The 19,609-nt window shown below is 41.9% G+C and overlaps 1 protein-coding gene across 1 annotated transcript in view; it reads right to left on the bottom strand.

Annotated features, from left to right (window-relative positions):
- The window catches only part of LOC142209117 (G-protein coupled receptor 54-like), an 87,925-nt gene that overhangs the window by 32,352 nt on the left and 35,964 nt on the right, over positions 1 to 19,609 (bottom strand). The window contains exon 2 of the mRNA XM_075278060.1: positions 4,448 to 4,572. Coding sequence (XP_075134161.1) covers positions 4,448 to 4,572 — 125 coding nt within the window. The remainder of the gene's footprint in view (positions 1 to 4,447; positions 4,573 to 19,609) is intronic.

Raw genomic sequence — 19,609 nt, 5'->3', positions numbered from 1 at the left:
TATGTCAGGGCTCTTTATTTGCTCGGCAAGTTGTACTTTTTATTTGTACCAATGTTTGGTACGTATGACTTTTTGATTATTTTTCCTTTTATTTTTTGGGAAAAGCAGAGTGATCAAAATATGATTATTTACACATTGCGGTATTTTTTAACTTTTTTTACGGCATTCAACTTACGGAATTAATAACACTATTTTTGGATTTATATGCACACGTGGATAGCTGACATCTTTGTTTATTTTTTTGTTTACATTTTATATATTTTTAAATATAATGTTTTTTATTGTTTATTAATGTGTGATTTTATTTATTTTTTTTTTTTTAATCTTTTTACATGTCTCGCAAGGGGTCTTAAAGCTGGGATCATAGTATTGCAGAACATTGCACAATAGTTCCTATTGGAACTATGCAAAGACAGTCAGGAAGTCATGGCCAGACTTCCTGGCTGCCATAGCAACCCTTTGGAACCCACAATCTTATCACAGGGGGTCCAAGGGGCGATGGGGGGGGGGACGATCTTTCCCCCACAACTCCGGCTGCCATGATTGCTATTGATCACAGCATCCAGAGGGTTAATCCCCTGAGGTCGGATTATCTTCCAACTTTGGCATCTGGTCCCAGTCCTCTCGACTGTGTAATAGTACAGCGCACAGCAGAAAGAGGTTAATAAACAACACCTTGGATTTTTCATTCCAGTAGATCCATCCATGGCTATGTTTTATATGTTGCCAAAGATCCACATACATACATACATTAATGGCCTCCTGAAATGAATTATAAAATCATCAAATTCACCTATAAGTGGAGTTAGTCTAGTATTGAATATTTGGATATTGCATTTCAGGTGGATGGGGGATGTTATATATGTTCAGGTCTTTTCAGAAAGGAGACGGCTGTGCATGCACTTTTACATTTTAAATCCTTGCCTCTCGTTGGATTGATACACAGTATTCCTATTGGACAGCTTTTGTACAACTGATATATTTCCAAAAAGGTGAAGGTGAAGGTAATAATAATAAAACTTAACTTTTAATATTACAGATAAAATAGAGCATAGATATAAAACACAGCCACAGCCAGCACTCACACAAGTAAGATGGAAATAATAGCAATTATTTTATATAAAGCATCAATCGTGAAAATTGTTGACCAGTGGTCTTACCATGATCATGTTGAAGATGGATCCAATAGGTGTCCAATAGGTGTGAGCAAGGAAGATGGTTAGCCGAGTCACCAGTAGGGACAAAGGACTAAATGGGGGTAAGAGGCAAAACTTGCACGTTGGGATAAGCATATTTTTTCATACCATTTAGATTTTGTTGACTTAGATATAGCCTGTTAGGGTTCAGCGTGCATAGGTTCAGGTTCCATTTGGGGACTCAGGCATTTAAGACTATGGCTCAGAGGTTAAGAAATGAGGGCCTACTATCTATTTGTAGGGTGATCTGGGGAGAGCGATGAATTGTTCTCCCTTCCTCTTACCCCCCATTTAGCCCCTTGTCCCTACAAGTGCCTCAATTGCTAACCATGTTCGTAGCTGACACCTATTGTACCCAGGGTGAGCGACAATTTGCAGGTTTGAGGATTTTCTAATGTGTTGATGGTATATATGGCTATTATTTCCATCTTACTTGTGTAGGTGTTGCGGCTGTGGCCATGTTTTATATCTATGCTCTATTTTTAACTCTAATATTAAAAGTTATGTTTTATTATTATTAGTATTCATACCTTTGGATTTTGATCTTGACATCAAGACAGATTTAAGCAAATTCTAGTCAATTTTGATTAGTGATCCCATTTTGAGACGCTATATCACGCCACATAGTTTGATTATATTCTGGAGATTGAAGAATCTCCATGACATGTTGTTCCACAGTCACTACTTTGGTATTCAGTCCAAACAATTATATGGATTCAGTGGCCCATGATAGGGATGTTACCTCTGTATCCAGTGTAAAAGACATGTGACTAGAATGTATGTAGTTCTACATGTTAGATATCATTTACTCCAAGGGGCTAAATGACATTAGTTTTTCCTTTTTTCTCTACTTTTGTATCCTTGCTTCTTATACATACGGTAATTCTGATCTAGTTTTCGATGCCTGCTGTGTTTTGGTATCGGTTATTTTAGAGGGGTTGTGTGTGTGTTTTTAATCCTGTAATAATGTCTATGCTTAACCAGTGGTCTTATTGTATTTACATTGTTTTCTTCCTGTTTTTCTATAGCTTCAGCTTTCAGTCTAAATGGGAATGATGGGATTGGTCCATCCAGTGAAGACGCCATTCCACGGGCATTTTTTATCTGCAATATATTAATTTATTACTTATTTTTATTATGCATTCTCTGTTTTCACTTGTTATATATAATGAACTGAGTTATAATTGATTTTTATTGCATTCAATAATTAGTCCTTTTATTTGAAATATTTATATGTGTATTTTTTATGGATTTATGGATTCTTATTTATTTTACTGTATTGTAAGTATTATTCACATTTGCACTTTATGTCTTTTGTGTAATATTTGCAATATTTGTGCCACTTCTATAATGAACTCTTTTTATCTTGTCTCTAGTTTTTGCATTCTCATCACATTATATACATTTTTTCATATTATCACACAATTCACATTCGGTCACTTCAGTCTTTTTCCTTTTACACTGTTCTATTTATTTAATTAATAATAGAGATGAGCGAGTAGTGTTCGATCGAGTAGGTGTTCGATCGAATACTACGGTATTCGAAATACTCGTACTCGATCGAACACTACTAGCTGTTCGAAGCTTAAGGTTCGATGCAGAACCAGCATTTTTTGGCAGAATGCTATACATTCTGCCAATCAACGCTGGTTCTTCTCTTACCTTTAGAAGTCTTCTCCATGCAGTGTCCCCGTGGCATCTTCTGGCTGGAATTCACTCTGCCTAGGCATCCGGCCTAGGCAGAGCCGACTGCGCATGCGCGGGCATGCCCTCGCATGCGCATTCGGCTCTGCTCAGGTGTCTAGGCAGAGTGAATTCCAGCCGGAAGACGCCGTGGGGGCGCTGCGCCGGGAGAAGACTTCAAGGAGAATCCAGCCCGACAGTCACTCGTGGACTTGGTAAGTATAATGTTATCGAATTTTACGTACCCCTGAAATGAGCATTTCCCCCCATAGACTATAATGGGGTTCGAAATTCGTTCGAACAGTCGAACAGTGTGCGGCTGTTTGAATTGGATTTCGAACCTCAGACATTTTAGCGTTCGCTCATCTCTAATTAATAAATGGTTTTATTTTTATTATATATCCATATATATGCCATGAATTTTATTTGCCTATATGGTAGGTATGTAGGCATTTTAGTGTGAAGGCGGCCTGGGTAGATCTGTGCACTTATCCTATTTGTGTATGGTGACGTGCTAGTAGAACATCATGATGATGTAATCTGATGCTTCTCACAGTTCCACTCTCTTGATCGATGACTTCATATGATATGAGCAGTGTTTCATTGACGAACGCCTGACTCGTGTGTTTAGGGATATGTGAGTACATTCCTCTCCATTGACGCCTGGATGGTGTATTCATATGCTGGTGGCCTTTTTTCATTCCATTGCCAAATAAGATAAAATATCAAGTTGGCTCTTTGATTGGATAGACGGGGTATTTAAGTGAACCTATAGCCCCTATATTGTAGTTATCCTCATATGAAGCTCCTTGTTCTGTATGCTTATAGTTTATTGTGATGCACTCTACTTATATCCTCTATGATATGATGTATGTTATTGTATTTTCTCTAGACAGCTATGTACCGTATATTATTATTGGATGGGGAATTGATTTGGAGTATGTAAAGTTTATACTGCCCTTTAAACATATTGGTTATATGGATATGCATACTTACCTAGTATCTCTGTTTTGTAAGGTATTTTGTCTCCATTTTATGTACATCTTTGGTTTTTAATATTCTCCCTTCTAAAAATGCATAAATATGTTTTTGACAAATATATGTATTCTATTTTATTTTTGATGTACTTGGAACAGTTATTAAGAAATAGGCCCAAAATATATTACATAATATATGTGAACCATTTTTTATTTTATCCTACAATGTTTCATTTGTCTTAAAACAAAACAAAAAGGGTATGTTCACATGGAGTTTTTTGAAGTGGAAAACTTGGCTCCCTTTTACTTCAATGGGAGCTGCTTGCTTCTGTTTCCACTAGCTAGTAGTGGAAAAAAGAAGCGAGCTGCCCTATCTTGCCACAGATTCTGCCGCGGCGTCCGCGGCGTGAGGGTCCCTCTTAATTACGCCCATTCTTCAGGCCTAATCTGGAGTGGAACGCCGCGACTGGATGCCAGTGCACTGCACAGGCATCCTGTCGCGGCCAGCCGCGCGGAAGTTTTCACACACGAAATGCAAATTCTGCTATGTGAACATACCCAAACCCAGTAGCTTATATGAAGACCACTTACCTGTTGTAAATAATTCACTCCTCTGCACATTATGTCTCCAAATATCCAACTGGGAAGTGGATAAAGTGTTGCAGTGAAAGGGACACAACATACCAGGAAGGTTATATCTGTTGTGGCAAGATTTGCTGTGAAAAGAAAGATTTCACATACTATGGATTACTACAACTGCAAATCTAACAAATATTCAAAATTCTAAAGAGCGAGAACGCAAAAGAGTGAGATGATAATTTTCAGTAAGAAATGTCTCACAGATTTGTGATGTGCCAATTTTTGGTTAAGTGCGAGGCTCATATTGTGCTCATATTATATACTGCTGGATGAGAATAAACACATAAGTGGGTAGAGACCGTTTTTGTTGCCATATCAACCAAGCAGAGCGCAGCTTTTATTCTTCAAGGGCTGCACTCTAATTGGTTACTATGAGCAATAAGTCTGTTATTCTGTTAAACAGCTTTATAGAAGAGTCATAGGAAGAGTCCTAAGTCCCTCTTTCTCACCTACACAACCATGGCAAGGCTACATTTCTATGGAGTGGCATGCTTTGTCTATGTAACAGCGGTCTGAGTAGGTGATCAATGTTAATTGGGAAAAACAAGGTTTAACAAGAACATAACGTCTAAAAATAACCTACTGTACTGTAGAGCAACATTTTATGTCCAATACGTTTTGAAAAAAAGAATACATTTTTTTTTTCATTTTCCATGTTTCCATGTATGCTTTCATCTCCTTATCACCACATGCAGGGTTACAATGAAAAGTTATACCTCTATTGTAAAGCGGAGGGCAGATGACATAGAATTCATTATTGAGCTGTGTCAAAGTGGCCCTCCGGAGGTTCAGGCACTGACTAATGCAGTGGCTGCCCCTAGTGGTGGAGCCAAAAACTACATACTGCATCCCAGCTTCCTTTTAAACCAACAGAAAAATGGGTTCAATAGCACTAATACATGTGTTGTGAAGGCTATTAAGGGGGCATTCACACGGAGTAACGGCAGACTGCCGAACACTTCCCATTCACTTCAATGGGAGTCCTGTCCTCTTTCCCTGCATGGATCACAAAGGGTGGCCCAAACATTCCCATATAAGAAAATCCGTAATTTTCTGACTGATTAACCCCTTCCTGTCTCAGGCATTTTTCTATTTTCGTTTTTGACTCCCTACCTTCCAAACCTCCATAACTTTGTTGTTTTTCCGTTTACACAACCATATGTGAGCTTAAAAATTGTAAAAATTCAGAATGGGGGTGAACTAGAGAAAAACTGCATTTGCAACTTTCTTACAGCCTTTGTTATACAGGGCGTTCATTTTGCGGTCAAAATAAAATAATGCTTGTATTCTATGGTCATTATCATTCTGGGGATACCAAATTTATATGATTTCTTTTTTACGTTTTAGCCCCTATATAACACTGTAAAACTTTGCAAAAGAAAATAGATTTCTTGGATTCACCTTATTCTAACTTTTTTGTATTTCTGTTATGGGAATAAATAAGATGTCTTTATGGGGATAAATAAGGTATCTTTTTTGGGGGTCAACTGTACTTTTTATTTATAGTATTTTGGGGAATGTCTAATGTTTTGATCGCTTTTTAGTCAAAATTTGATGGAACGCAAAATTGCCAAATTATGGTGGTTTGGTTTTTTTGATTATTTTTTCCCATTACAGTGCTCTTCATATGGGAAAAATGTTTTTGTATATTTGTAGGCCAGATGTTTTTGAACATGGGGATGTATAATTTGTTTATGTTTATTTATCCTTATTTTAAATATAGAGAAAGGGGAGTGTATCAGGATATAATATTAATTAGACAAGACAAGGTCTCAGACACCAGAGGGAACATGTGTAATAAGGAATCACATTAAAATGCATGATGACTATATTATGGATCCACAGCATTACTATTGTGATATTTTACACACAGAACTGTAATATGTTAATGTGCATTATGTCTAAAGTTATTTTTTATAATTTGCCATTGAAATTTTGGACCTTTACAAACAAAAAAAAATGAAAACATTTCATGGTGGTCATTCAAAGAACCAGTGGCGTAATTAAAGTGTTGTGGGCCCTGGTGCAATCTTTTGTCTGGATCCCCCTACCTCGTCCCTACAGTGATGTCTTGATAGTGATGGTTACGGATACTAAGGAGTTTAATCAACCTTAGTGTGGTTAGGGTAATCTGTGGGTCTCCTTGGCTTATGGGCCAGATGGAAGCTGCAATCTCAATACTGATGCCAGTGCTTATGGGCCCCCTAAGACTCCTGGGCCCTGGTGTAACCCCCTGTACCCCATCAAGTTATGCCCCTGCAAAGGACTATATAATATATAGACGTGCCAGTTCTGTCTGAGCGAAACTCACTCTAACATATTGGCTCTCAGTTTTGGCTCAATGAGGGCAATTCTTGAGTAGTAGAGGTCCCGTTACATGTATCCTGACTGAATATGGACATGGGTTGTCATTATGTCACTGTTTTGTGTGCTTTAGATGTCGGAATAGCCTTTAGAAAGGCTCCTTGGAAATACCGTTTTTTACCAGTATGCTAATGAGTTCTCCGCAGCAATGAGGGCGGGCCCCAGCACTCAAACGGCGATGGGGGCGTCCCCTCTGCTGCCCGAGAACCCGCTCCAGCAACGCCTTCTTCTTCAGCTGCATTCTCCCCTTCTCTCTCATCTTCCTTCTTTGTCAGCTCTGACGCCTGCGCAGTCTTGCTTTGCAGCCTCGAAGATATGGCCGGCATGCGCAGTCGGCTCTACCAGTGTCTCGCTGTCAGAGCCGACTGAGCAGGCGTCACAGATGACGAAGAAGGAAGACGACAGAAAAGGGGAGGATGCAGCTGAAGAAGAAGGCATCGCTGGAGCGGATTCTCGGGCAGCGCCCGCCCTCATTGCTGCAGAGAACTCATCAGCATACCAGCAAAAACTGGTATTTCTAAGGAATGGCGCGGCAGAGGCCACATCTAAAGGTAAGAGAAGAATAGCCTTTCCAAAGGCTATTCAGACATCTAAAGCACACAAAACAGTGTTTTAGTGGTAGAATCACTTTAAGACTAAGACCCCACGTTGCAGATTTTGCTGTGGTTTTTTTAAGTTTATTAATCAGAAGGTAGAAGTGTAAGATCTTCCTATATATTTTCTATTCCTTTTATAGACTTTCTTGGCTTTGGATCAAAAAACTGTAACAAAATCACAACAGAAAAAACTGCAATTTCTGCAACGTGGGGTCTCAGTCTTAGGCTAGTGAATCGCAGCTAAAATATGCAGGGGAAATGCATCATGTTTTTCCCCACAGCATTTTTCATTGCATTTTCGCAGAGTTTTCCTCTGCAGACTTGCTTCCTCTATTATACCTATGAAATAACATATATGGAAAACACCAGCATTATAGTTACGAAAACACAGTGTTTTACAGTACCTGCAAAGTGGATGGGATTATGGCTAATGGAAGCAGGTCAATTATGCAGTTTTTTTGCTGCGTTTCGCTAAATGGGGCTTCAGCCGTAGCAGTTTTTTTACAATGATCAACTAATTAATATAGTAACATATAACTCATTCATACAACTATTAAAAACAAACAAAAACCAGCACCTATTAAACACAAAGTAACTAAGTATGTAAGACCTGGTTCACATCTGCGTTCGGCATTCCGTTCAGGGAGTCTGCTTGGGGACCCCCGAATGGAATGCCGAACGCATTGACAAACGGTGAGTTTATAAAAACACACGGACCCCATGCATACCTCCCAACCGTCCCGATTTCCGCGGGACAGTCCCGATTTGGGTGACATGTCCCGCGGTCCCGGTTGGAGGGAGGTATGTCCCGATTTCAACTCAGATCTGCGTCCAGAGGACGCAGATCTGAGTTGAACACACATGCGGCTGAAGGAAGGAGCTGACACAGGTCAGCTCCTCGCTTCGCCGCTGCCCGCCTCTCTCCCTGACACACGCGGCTGAAGCTGCTCGCGTGCTCGCTTCGCCGCTGCGTCTCTCTCTCGCTGACACATGCAGCTGAAGCGAGGAGCTGACCTGTGTCAGCTCCTCGCTTCACCACTGCTGCCGGCTCCTGGCTTGTACATCGCGTCTACAAGCCAGGAGCCGGCGGCAGCAGCGAAGCGAGGAGCTGACACAGGTCAGCTCCTCGCTTCAGCCGCATGTGTCAGCGAGAGAGAGAGACGCAGCGGCGAAGCGAGCACGCGAGCAGCTTCAGCCGCGTGTGTCAGGGAGAGAGGCGGGCAGCGGCGAAGCGAGGAGCTGACCTGTGTCAGCTCCTTCCTTCAGCTGCATGTGTCAGCGAGAGCGGCGGCGAGGGAGCGGAGGAGAAGGTAAGTTTAATGTGGAGGTGGAACGTGAATCTGGGGGCAGATGAAGGAGAGGACGGCATGACATTGGGGCAGAGATGGGGGACATGAATCTGGGGGCAGAGATGGAGAGGACATGAATATGAGGGCAGAGATGGGGGACATGAATCTGGGGGCAGAGATGGGGGACATGAATCTGGGGGCAGAGATGGAGAGGACATGAATTTGGGGGCAGAGATGGAGGGACATGAATCTGGGGGCAGAGATGGAGGGACATGAATCTGGGGGCAGAGATGTGGGACATGAATCTGGGGGCAGAGATGTGGGACATGAATCTGGGGGCAGAGATGTGGGGACATGAATCTGGGGGCAGAGATGGAGAGGACATGAATCTGGGGGCAGAGATGGAGGGACATGAATCTGGGGGCAGAGATGGGGGACATGAATCTGGGGGCAGAGATGGAGGGACGTGAATCTGGGGGCAGAGATGTGGGACATGAATCTGGGGGCAGAGATGGAGAGGACATGAATTTGGGGGCAGAGATGGAGGGACATGAATCTGGGAGCAGAGATGGAGGGACATGAATCTGGGGGCAGAGATGGAGGGACATGAATCTGGGGGCAGAGATGGAGGGACATGAATCTGGGGGCAGAGATGGAGGGGACATGAATCTGGGGGCAGAGATGGAGAGGACATGAATCTGAGGGCAGAGACGGGGGACATGAATCTGGAGGCAGAGATGGGGGACATGAATCTGGGGGCAGAGATGGAGAGGACATGAATTTGGGGGCAGAGATGGAGGGACATGAATCTGGGAGCAGAGATGGAGGGACATTAATCTGGGGGCAGAGATGGAGGGACATGAATCTGGGGGCAGAGATGGAGGGACATGAATCTGGGGGCAGAGATGGAGGGGACATGAATCTGGGGGCAGAGATGGAGAGGACATGAATATGAGGGCAGAGATGGGGGACATGAATCTGGGGGCAGAGATGGGGGACATGAATCTGGGGGCAGAGATGGAGGGACATGAATCTGGGGGCAGAGATGTGGGACATGAATCTGGGGGCAGAGATGTGGGACATGAATCTGTGGGCAGAGATGTGGGGACATGAATCTGGGGGCAGAGATGGAGAGGACATGAATCTGGGGGCAGAGATGGAGGGACATGAATCTGGGGGCAGAGATGGAGGGACAGGAATCTGGGGGCAGAGATGTGGGACATGAATCTGGGGGCAGAGATGGAGAGGACATGAATCTGGGGGCAGAGATGGAGGGACATGAATCTGGGGGCAGAGATGGAGGGACATGAATCTGGGGGCAGAGATGGAGGGACATGAATCTGGGGGCAGAGATGGAGGGACATGAATCTGGGGGCAGAGATGGAGGGGACATGAATCTGGGGGCAGAGATGGAGGGACATGAATCTGGGGGCAGAGATGGAGGGACATGAATCTGGGGGCAGAGATGTGGGACATGAATCTGGGGGCAGAGATGGAGGGACATGAATCTGGGGGCAGAGATGGAGGGACATGAATCTGGGGGCAGAGATGGAGGGGACATGAATCTGGGGGCAGAGATGGAGGGACATGAATCTGGGGGCAGAGATGGAGGGACATGAATCTGGGGGCAGAGATGTGGGACATGAATCTGGGGGCAGAGATGGAGGGGACATGAATCTGGGGGCAGAGATGGAGGGACATGAATCTGGGGGCAGAGATGGAAGAGGGACATGAAACTGGGGGCAGATGAAGGGTGTATATGAAACTGGGGGAGAGATAGAGGGGGGACATATAATTTACAGGTGACTGTAGGAGGATTATACTGTGTGCGGGCACATGAAAAATTAATGAGTGGGCGGAGTCAACACAAAAGTGGGTGGGGCTAAATTTGCCGGGGCGCGCTAATCGCACCGCACATTTTGTCCCTCTTTCGGTTCTTCAAAAGTTGGGAGGTATGCCCATGTGCTTTCATTGCTCACTGCTTGTCAATGCGTATAGGTTTCCGTTGGGGGCGGGTCCCCAAGCGGACTTCCTGAACAGAATACTGTTTGCAGATGTGAACCAGGCCTTATGTGAATCAGATCAGCTAACGCTAGTTTCACACTAGCATTTGAGCCTCATGTACGAGACTCCGTCCCCCATTCCGCTTACCATAGGCGGACTTTCGTCTCTGCCATTTTTGTCGGAAGCTGGGTAAAAATCGGGCGGACTCCATTATAGTCTATAGGGTTTGCAGGTTTCCGCGGGTAACCACTTTTTAAGCAGATAGGGTTTTCCAATTTTCAGGACCCAAGTAAACCTATAGGATGGAAACACGAACACTAGTGTGAACCTAGCTTTAGTGTGCATGTGCAGTAGGGAGAGAGGAATACACTACTGCTACACTTGTGTTTTCTCAACTGTTCTATCTGAGACTTCTACCCTGTGTTCCCTCTTTCTACACAGTCCAGTCACATTAATGTGACCACCTGTCAAAATCCAGTATAACCACTTTTTGCAGAGCGGACCGCTGTGAGACGTACAGGAAGAGAGGGGATGTTATGATGATGTTCACTGGAATGTTGAGCCATGCTGACTCCAGTGCCGTGGTCAGCTGTGCTAGGTTACGCGGTTGAGCATCCATGGAGAGAAAAACCCGATCGAGGTGGTCCCACAGATTCTCCATTGGTTCAAGTCTGGGAAATTATCTGGCCAAGGGAGTACGGTAAACTCATCCTGGTGCTCCTCGAACCACGCACGTACACTGCGAGCTTTATGACACGTGGCATTGTCCTGCTGGTAGATGCCATCATCCTGAGGAAAAACAATTCGCATGTAGGGAGGAACATGGTCCACAAGGATAGATGCATACTTGTGTTGATCCATCATGCCTTCCACAATGATGAGTGCACCCGATGGCTGATGACACGTGCCTTCTGTGATTGGTTATTTAACGTTGACGTCAAAAGCAGGTGGTGGTCACATTAATATGACTGGACTGTGTATGATCTTACACGCAGAACTTTCATCCAATGTATCTACTCTGCATTATGTTTTTATTTGAAGTTGTGTATTACATTACTTTATGCATTTGTAAAAAATATTTTAGGAAAGGTTCTTATTATGTAAAGCAGATCCACAACTGTGTGCTCTGTCCCAGGAGAGTAATCTATCATAGATCTCTTTATGCAGGAAAACGTGAGACAGGAACAAGAAATTACTTTTTATGGCAGCAATGGTGGGGAAGCACTAACTCTGTAGGAGAACTAGGGCAATTGTGGCAACAACTGGTGATGCCTTTTTTGGCTTGGACATTAACCATTGGTGAGGCCCAGGAATCAGTAGGGTATTAATATGAGAACTGATCAGTAATAGATTTCTATTATTGCTTGTTAGTTATTCATAGTTTTTGTTCTTATCTGAGTACTACATTTCACGCTTTGTCCTTTATGTAGCTGTGCTGTTCACTGCTCAGTGAAATGATTTTTAAGTGCTCCTTAAGAGACACATACACTAATTTTGTTGTAATAAACATAATTGACTTCCATCACGAGAAGGTAAAAATCTTCTTTGCACATAATTTTCCACACAATTATGTCCAATTTATATAGCTAATTAATATTATTCTATCCAGTTCTAGCCCAAAGCTGGCCATAGATGTGACAATGATTGCAAATAATTATTTCTAAGGTAGTAAAAGGAGAAAGTTCAGGCTGATGTGATTCATCAGTAGGAGCAATTATAATTATCAGACCTTCATAAAACATTCTCAGTTCATAGTGATTAAGGTTAGAATGTTATCTGAGAAAATACATTCACTTGAATAAGACCGGGTTGCAGTGAGTTGTCACATTAGGTACAGTCATGGACAAAATCTCATGTATCTAATGAACAATGAAAGGGACATTCAATTGGCTGATTATTGGGCAGCTGGGAGTTGAACCCCCAACAGTCTTACCCCACTTTCTTAAGGATAGGCTATCAATTTTATAAGTCTAGAAAACCCCATTCTATCATTTTATCATGGTAAGATAGGGTACAACTCAATTCCAAAAAAGTTGGGATGATGTTTAAAATGTAAAGAAAACAATAATGTGGTAACTATATTTCATTCACCATAGAACACGCCAGATGTTATTTTGCCATTTCATTGGAAAACATTAATTTATTTAGAAATTGACAGCACCAAATCTCAAAAAAGTTGGGACAGGGCCATGTCTACCATTGTGTAGCATCCTTTCTTCTTTTTGCAACAGTCTTTAGGCATCTGAGAAGGAGAAAAATTTGTGGAGTTTTGCGGAACAGTTAGATTCCCAAACAGCTTACTGAAATTGCTAAACAATTTCTGGAAGTAGTTTTTATGTAAATAAAGATTGGTGAACTGCTGACCAGCTTTGCTTCTGAGAGACTCTGCCTCTTTTTACAGACGTGAATTATTTGAGCATTGACCCTCTAGCTGTTTTTATTACTATCACTTTATTTTCCAGCCTTCTGTTAACCCTGTCCCAACATTTTTTGAGATGTGCTACTACTATCAATTTGTAAATGAGTTAATTTTTTTAAATGAAATGGAAAAATATCTAAATTTTAACTTTTGGTACATATTCTATTTTCTTTTATGAATCAACACTCAGAAAAACCGATGAGAGTCCAGTGTGTACAGCTGCCATTGTTTTTGCCCTGTGTGTTGACTGCATGGCTGAAGTAAGCCACACATACAGTTAGGGCTAGTTCACACGTTGGGGGCCGCGCGGGTTTTGACACAGAGAGAAGCGGTGAGCCGCGTCTCTCTCTGGTCAAAACCTGCCTGCCACGACCATCGCGGTCGCGGCTTTCCCCTCCGTAGCCGACTCAAACGAATGAGCCGACACAGGAGGGTGCTGCCGCTAGGCGGAAGCCGCGGTCCAGCGCGCTGCGGCTTCCGCCTGAAGAAAGGACATGTCACATCTTTTCTATGCTAGCAGTAGCCCGCTGCTAGTGGAAAAAAGAAGCCCGGCGGTCTGCATAGACCACCATTGTAAAGGGGCGGTTTTTGAAGCGAAATCCGTTTTGAACTAGTAGCTTAAACAAACTGAGGTGTTTTACAATACATTGCTTTACCTCTCTTTGTCTAGCGCAAGCTGTTAGGCTGACGTCACACTCCCTGTTCCCAGCCACCTACACTATGTGATCAAAAGTATCCAGACACCCCCAAAAACATACGTTTTTCATATTAGGTGCATTTTGCTGCCACCTACTGCCAGGTACTCCATATCAGTGACCTCAGTAGACATTAGACATAGTGGGAGAGCAGAATGGGGCGCTCCGCGCAACTCACAGACTTCGAACGTGGTCAGGTGATTGGGTGCCACACATCACGCAGGTCAATGCCAAACGACGCCTCGCTTGGTGTAAGGAGGGTAAACATTGGACGATTGAACAGTGGAAAAACGTTGTGTGGAGTGAAGAATCATGGTACACAATGTGGCGATCCGATGGCAGGGTGTGGGTATGGCAAATGCCCGGTGAACATCATCTGCCAGCGTGTGTAGTACCAACAGTAAAATTCGGAGGCGGTGGTGTTATGGTGTGGTCATGTTTTTCATGGAGGCGGCTTGCACCCCTTGTTTTGCGTGGCACTATCTCAGCACAGGCCTACATTGATCAGGTATGCAGAGATGTAGCAGAGCTGGGTATGCTGTGCCTATGAAGAGATGTAGCAGAGCTGGGTATGCAGTGCATATGTAGAGATGCAGCAGAGCTGTGTATGTAGAGATGTAGCAGAGCCTTACTCCAGCTAACAACGGATGGCAGGTTTTTCAATTATATCCATACTGAGATACACATGATCACTTGATGCTTATGCAAATAAAAAATGAAATATACCCGTTCAAAGCCGGGTCCTCCTGCTAGTAAAAATCATAAGGAGAAACATGCAGCATATTGATAAGTGGTGTGACAGCTGTTTTGCACGACTGCAAGCTTCTCCTAATCACAAATGCTATAAAAACATTCACTGTGCATTGGCATCACATATTCTGTTTGATTTTTTGTTTCCTATCCTAGAAATCTACAGGAAGAGACATCCAGTCCACGGGTCAGGGACAGGCAGCGGGGAAGCAGTGTCCTAGGAAACCAAAAGGTCAAACATTGTACAACTGTAGGTCAGGAACACAAGTAGTAAATCTGCGCAGGAACTTGTAAACCAAGAACCTATGTTGCTCAGGCACATAGCAGAGTGTGAGCTGCTTGTTATTGGCAGACCTCATAGGTGTACTCATCACAAACGAAAAAAAAGTGGAACCTCCTGGTACAGACAAAATTGGAAACCACCCATTTTGGGTATATATACTAGCTAACTGACATTGTTAAAAAATGGCGTGGCTGCATGCCCAGTAGCATGCTGCTTCTACTACGGCTACTGCGCATGCGCCCACGCCATTTTTTATCAATGTCATTTCGTGAGTTAGACGGGACCGGAGGACATCGCTGGAAGAGGAGGCGTGGCTGAAGAAGACGGCGGACCCTGAATGCCCGCCCACCGTGCACGATGAGTAAGTTGATCATATTCTGTTTTAGGGTTTTATTTTAAAACTGGGGGGTAGTTTAATATAACTTTTACGGTGCCTGAATAGCCTTTTTAAAGGCTGTTCACGCATATGTGGGGCTCTATCAGCATGATTTTGCTGATAGAGCCCCTTTAAAGAGTTGGCCTCCAATTGGTACTTCATTTCTCAATAGCAATCAGTTTATCAATTGTAATAATTGTAATACCACATTTATGTTTATCCTTTATAAAACATGTTTTATGTAAGCTGTCATACATTGGCTGTACATCCCATCCCCTGAAAGGCAGGATTAGAGAACAGCTTAATGGGGTAACCAATTGTGATGAAACGAATTCATCTAATGTTTCTAAGCATTTTTATTATGTCCATCAGGACAACTCATCCAGTTTCCACTTCTGTGATATAGAAAGGGTTAATAGACCCATTAGAGGGAGGGAACATAAAATGGCTTTACTCATTTCAGAAGGATATTGGATTCTTATTCTTACAGTGATCCTTCACGCTCTTAAAGTGAAATGATATCTAAGTTAATGATTCTATTTTCCTGTATTATTGGTTATTGTTTTTGTATATGATATACATCTGGTAAGGGTGCTTTCCAATATTGTCCATACCTACTTCAGGTGTTACCATATTTTCCTTCCCTATCTATGATTAACGGTGCTCTATCATTGGGAAAAGTCATTTAGCCTTTAGAAAGTCTATTCCACACCTACCTTTAGTATGTAGATTGCCTTAGTGGTTTTTGAATGAGCCCGTTTTTATTCATATGCTAATTAGCCTCTTGGTGCACCCCAGAAGTCTGATCATGCAATCTCTGCCTATTGTTTCCTATGTATGTGTACAGCACAGGCTGCTGCTGCTGACTTCCTCCTTCCTGTTTGCACACACAGATAGGAGAGAATAGCAGAGAGGAGGCTGCTGGGAACTTCCTGTGCTGGCTGGAAGCTCATTAGCATATGATTAAAAATGGGCTAATTCAAAAACCACTGAGGCAATTTACATACAAAAGGTAGGTGTAGAGTAGCCTTTCTAACGGCTATGCAAGTATGTGCTTAGTTAAAAATGACTTTTCCCAATGATAGAGCCCCTTTAAGAACTGAGTGTGATTCAGAAACACATCAGAGAGGAGGGCACACTTTGTGTAGATAGTCTGTATTGCTGTGCATTCTATTTGATGGAAGAATAAAGCAGATTTTAGCTATATTATATATATAAATATATATATATATATATATATATATATATATATATATATATATATATATATCGCATAAAGCAGTTTTAGCCCCAGGAGATGTTGGTTCTCATTTTCTTTATGTATAGCCGAAGTGAGTAGATATTTTTCTATATTTTTCTTTGTGCTAATTAAAACTCTCAACTTGCTGAGAGGGAAAGCACGTCCACAAGTACATTAGTAGAAGGAGGGAGACTAGATGGAGAAGCACAGGCTGCATGATGATGAGAAACCAAGGAAACCAAGAGACAGTGCTTTCTGGGAGTAGTATGATGGCATTGGTAGACCACTGTTATACAGATGAGGATGCAAGCACTAGAGTGCACACAGTAATTTTTTTTGTGTATGCATTATTCCAAAATTCATAACTTTCTTATTTTTCTGTCGACATACCTATGTGAGGTCTTATTCTTTGCGTGACAAGGTTGTACTTTCAATGATTTTCTTGGGGTCACTGTATTCTGACGCCTATAACTTTTTAACTGTACTGTTGATGGAAATATGTAAGGGCTCTTTAATTGTGAGGCAAAGTGTACTTCTTATTGGTACCACTATTTGGTATGTACGAGTTTCTGATCACATTTTACTGTTATTTATTTGGAAAGCAAAGTGACCAAAATATGTTAATTTGCATATATATATATATATATATATATATATATATATATATATATGTGTGTATACATTTTTTTTTTTACTGAGTGTGCCGTATAGAATTAATTGACACTTTTTTAGGATAGTGGGAACTTATACACACATTGGAATACCTAACATCTTTTTTTAAAAAAATAAAAGTTTTTTTTTTTTTTTTACCTTTTATTATGTGTGTACTTACTGTGTTTTTTTTGTTTAGTTTTTTTTCACTTTTTGCATGTCCCACAAGGAGATTTGAAGCTTGGATCTCAGAGGCTCTGTTTGCTAGTAGTAGCTACAGAAGGAATAGAAAATCTCTTATACTTCTCCCTTCTGTGCAATCCATTCCTAGTTTGATCTAAAGATAAAACTGCAGCAAACTCTGCAACAAAAAATATTTCGTTTATTTTAGGATGTTTAAGTATTATCCACAGTATACGAGGGTAGTCTGAAAAGTTTCTGACCTCCACATGTAGATGGCAACACTCATCAACCAAAGTTGGGGAATGTGTTCACACATGCGTTAGAATGTACTCACAAAAATTTGAGCCATTTTGCACCAGCGGTTTTTCTTTGACAGTCGTTGTAGTGAGTGATTTTGTGAAAATGAATAAAATAGAATATAGAGCTGTCATTAGATTTTTGTTTTTGAAAGACAATATGCCTTCGCAAATTATAGATGAGTTGGACGCTGTGTACGGGGACTCCGCACCATAATGTACCACGGTCAAATTTTGGGCAGCTTAATTTAAACGTGGCCGCACCAGCTTGGTAGACGATGAACGTTCGGGATGGCCAAAAACCACGAACGAAAACATTGCTCAAGTTCACCAAATGGTGCAAGAGAACCGTTGAATGAAGGTTAGAGAGATAGCAGAGGCTATGAGCATATCGAAAGAACGTGTTTGCCACATATTGGTTGAAAATTTAGGGATGAGAAAGCTAACCGCGTGTTGGGTGCCACAATTGCTCACTCTGGACAAAAACATGTTCAGATGAACATTTGCAAAGCTCTGTTGGCGCAGTTTAGATGCAATAAATCAGAGTTTTGGCGCTGTTTAATTAGCGTGGATGAAACTTGGATACACCATTACACCCCAGAAACAAAAACACAGTCAAAACAGTGGACTGCGAAAGATGAATCGGCTCCAAAAAAAAGCAAAGACAGTTCCTTCGGCTGGGAAAGTGATGGCAAGTGTTTTCTGGGATAGTCAGGGAGTTATCTTCATAGATTTTCTTGAAAAAGGAAAAACTATTACAGGAGCATACTATGTGACATTACTTGACAAGCTGAAAGCGGAAATTGAGGAAAAACGGCCCCATTTGCAGAAGAAGAAAATTCTGTTTCACGAGGACAATGCGCCAGCCCACACCTCAGCGGTTGCTATGGCGAAAATCCATGCACTGTTTGACCACTCTCCTTACTCACCAGATCTAGCCCCAAGCGACTTTTTTTTGTTCCCTCGACTAAAAGTTGAGTTTGGAGGACAGAGATTTTCGACAAATGAAGAAGCTATCACTTTCGTGAACAACTATTTTGAAGAGAAAGATACCAACAATTTTTTTGGATGGGTTAAAGAGATGGAAGCATCGCTGGGAGAAGGGTATACAATTACAAGGAGATTATTTTGAAAAATAAAAATAAATTTGAAGAAAATATGTCTTATTAGTTAGGTCGGAAACTTTTAAGACTACCCTCGTATGTGCTGTGCTGTTATGTAATTTATGGCAAGCAAAGGCATTAATTCCTTGTATTTCATTGAAGTTGCAAAACTTCATTGGAACTGTTATAGACTACGCGCATCTACACGTCTGGTTGCTGCCTGCAGAGGCTGTAATATCTGCTTGCAAAGATTCTGCAAGTTATTTTTTCAAATATAAACTACTCCATTACAATCTGTTATAGCATAAATGTCTTGTCAGTGTCAGAACAGCCACAATACTTTCTGTTACATTTGTGGCGAGTACAAGCTTAAAGAGGATTTCACATCGCACTGTTTCAGCAGTTCATCTGTTGTCTCTTCTTCTGACTTCCTGTATTACTCCCCCCCTCCTCCTCCCTCTTGCTGAACAGACACTGAAGTATCACAATACTAATGCAGATCAGATAAAAATGCAGATGCTTGTAGATTAGGGACTCAGTGTTATCTGTGTGTTTACATAAAGAGATAACAGACTCGACTTTTTCAGCAAACTGCAATTAGCTGAACCTAGTGTGCTGCTAGCACTGAGTAAGTGATGTCACTTGTCCTATCTCCCAGGTCTGTGGTCATAGCAACGCTGTGTACACAATGGGAGGAATAAAGTCACATTGCAGGCATAGAAAGTAGAATTTCTAAAGCAATCTATTTAGGAAAAGTCTTCAATTTACATAAGCTACCAGAATAGATAGGATCCTTGAGATGGGACAACCCCTTTAACATTTTTCATTGTACAGTCCTAGCTGAGTCTCTGATAAAAAAAAAACA

Source organism: Leptodactylus fuscus, chromosome 1, assembly GCF_031893055.1.
Source record: "Leptodactylus fuscus isolate aLepFus1 chromosome 1, aLepFus1.hap2, whole genome shotgun sequence".
In the NCBI taxonomy this organism is placed as follows: domain Eukaryota; kingdom Metazoa; phylum Chordata; class Amphibia; order Anura; family Leptodactylidae; genus Leptodactylus; species Leptodactylus fuscus.
Note: the sequence above shows the minus strand (reverse complement) of the source record. Positions and strands in the feature narration are given on the sequence as shown.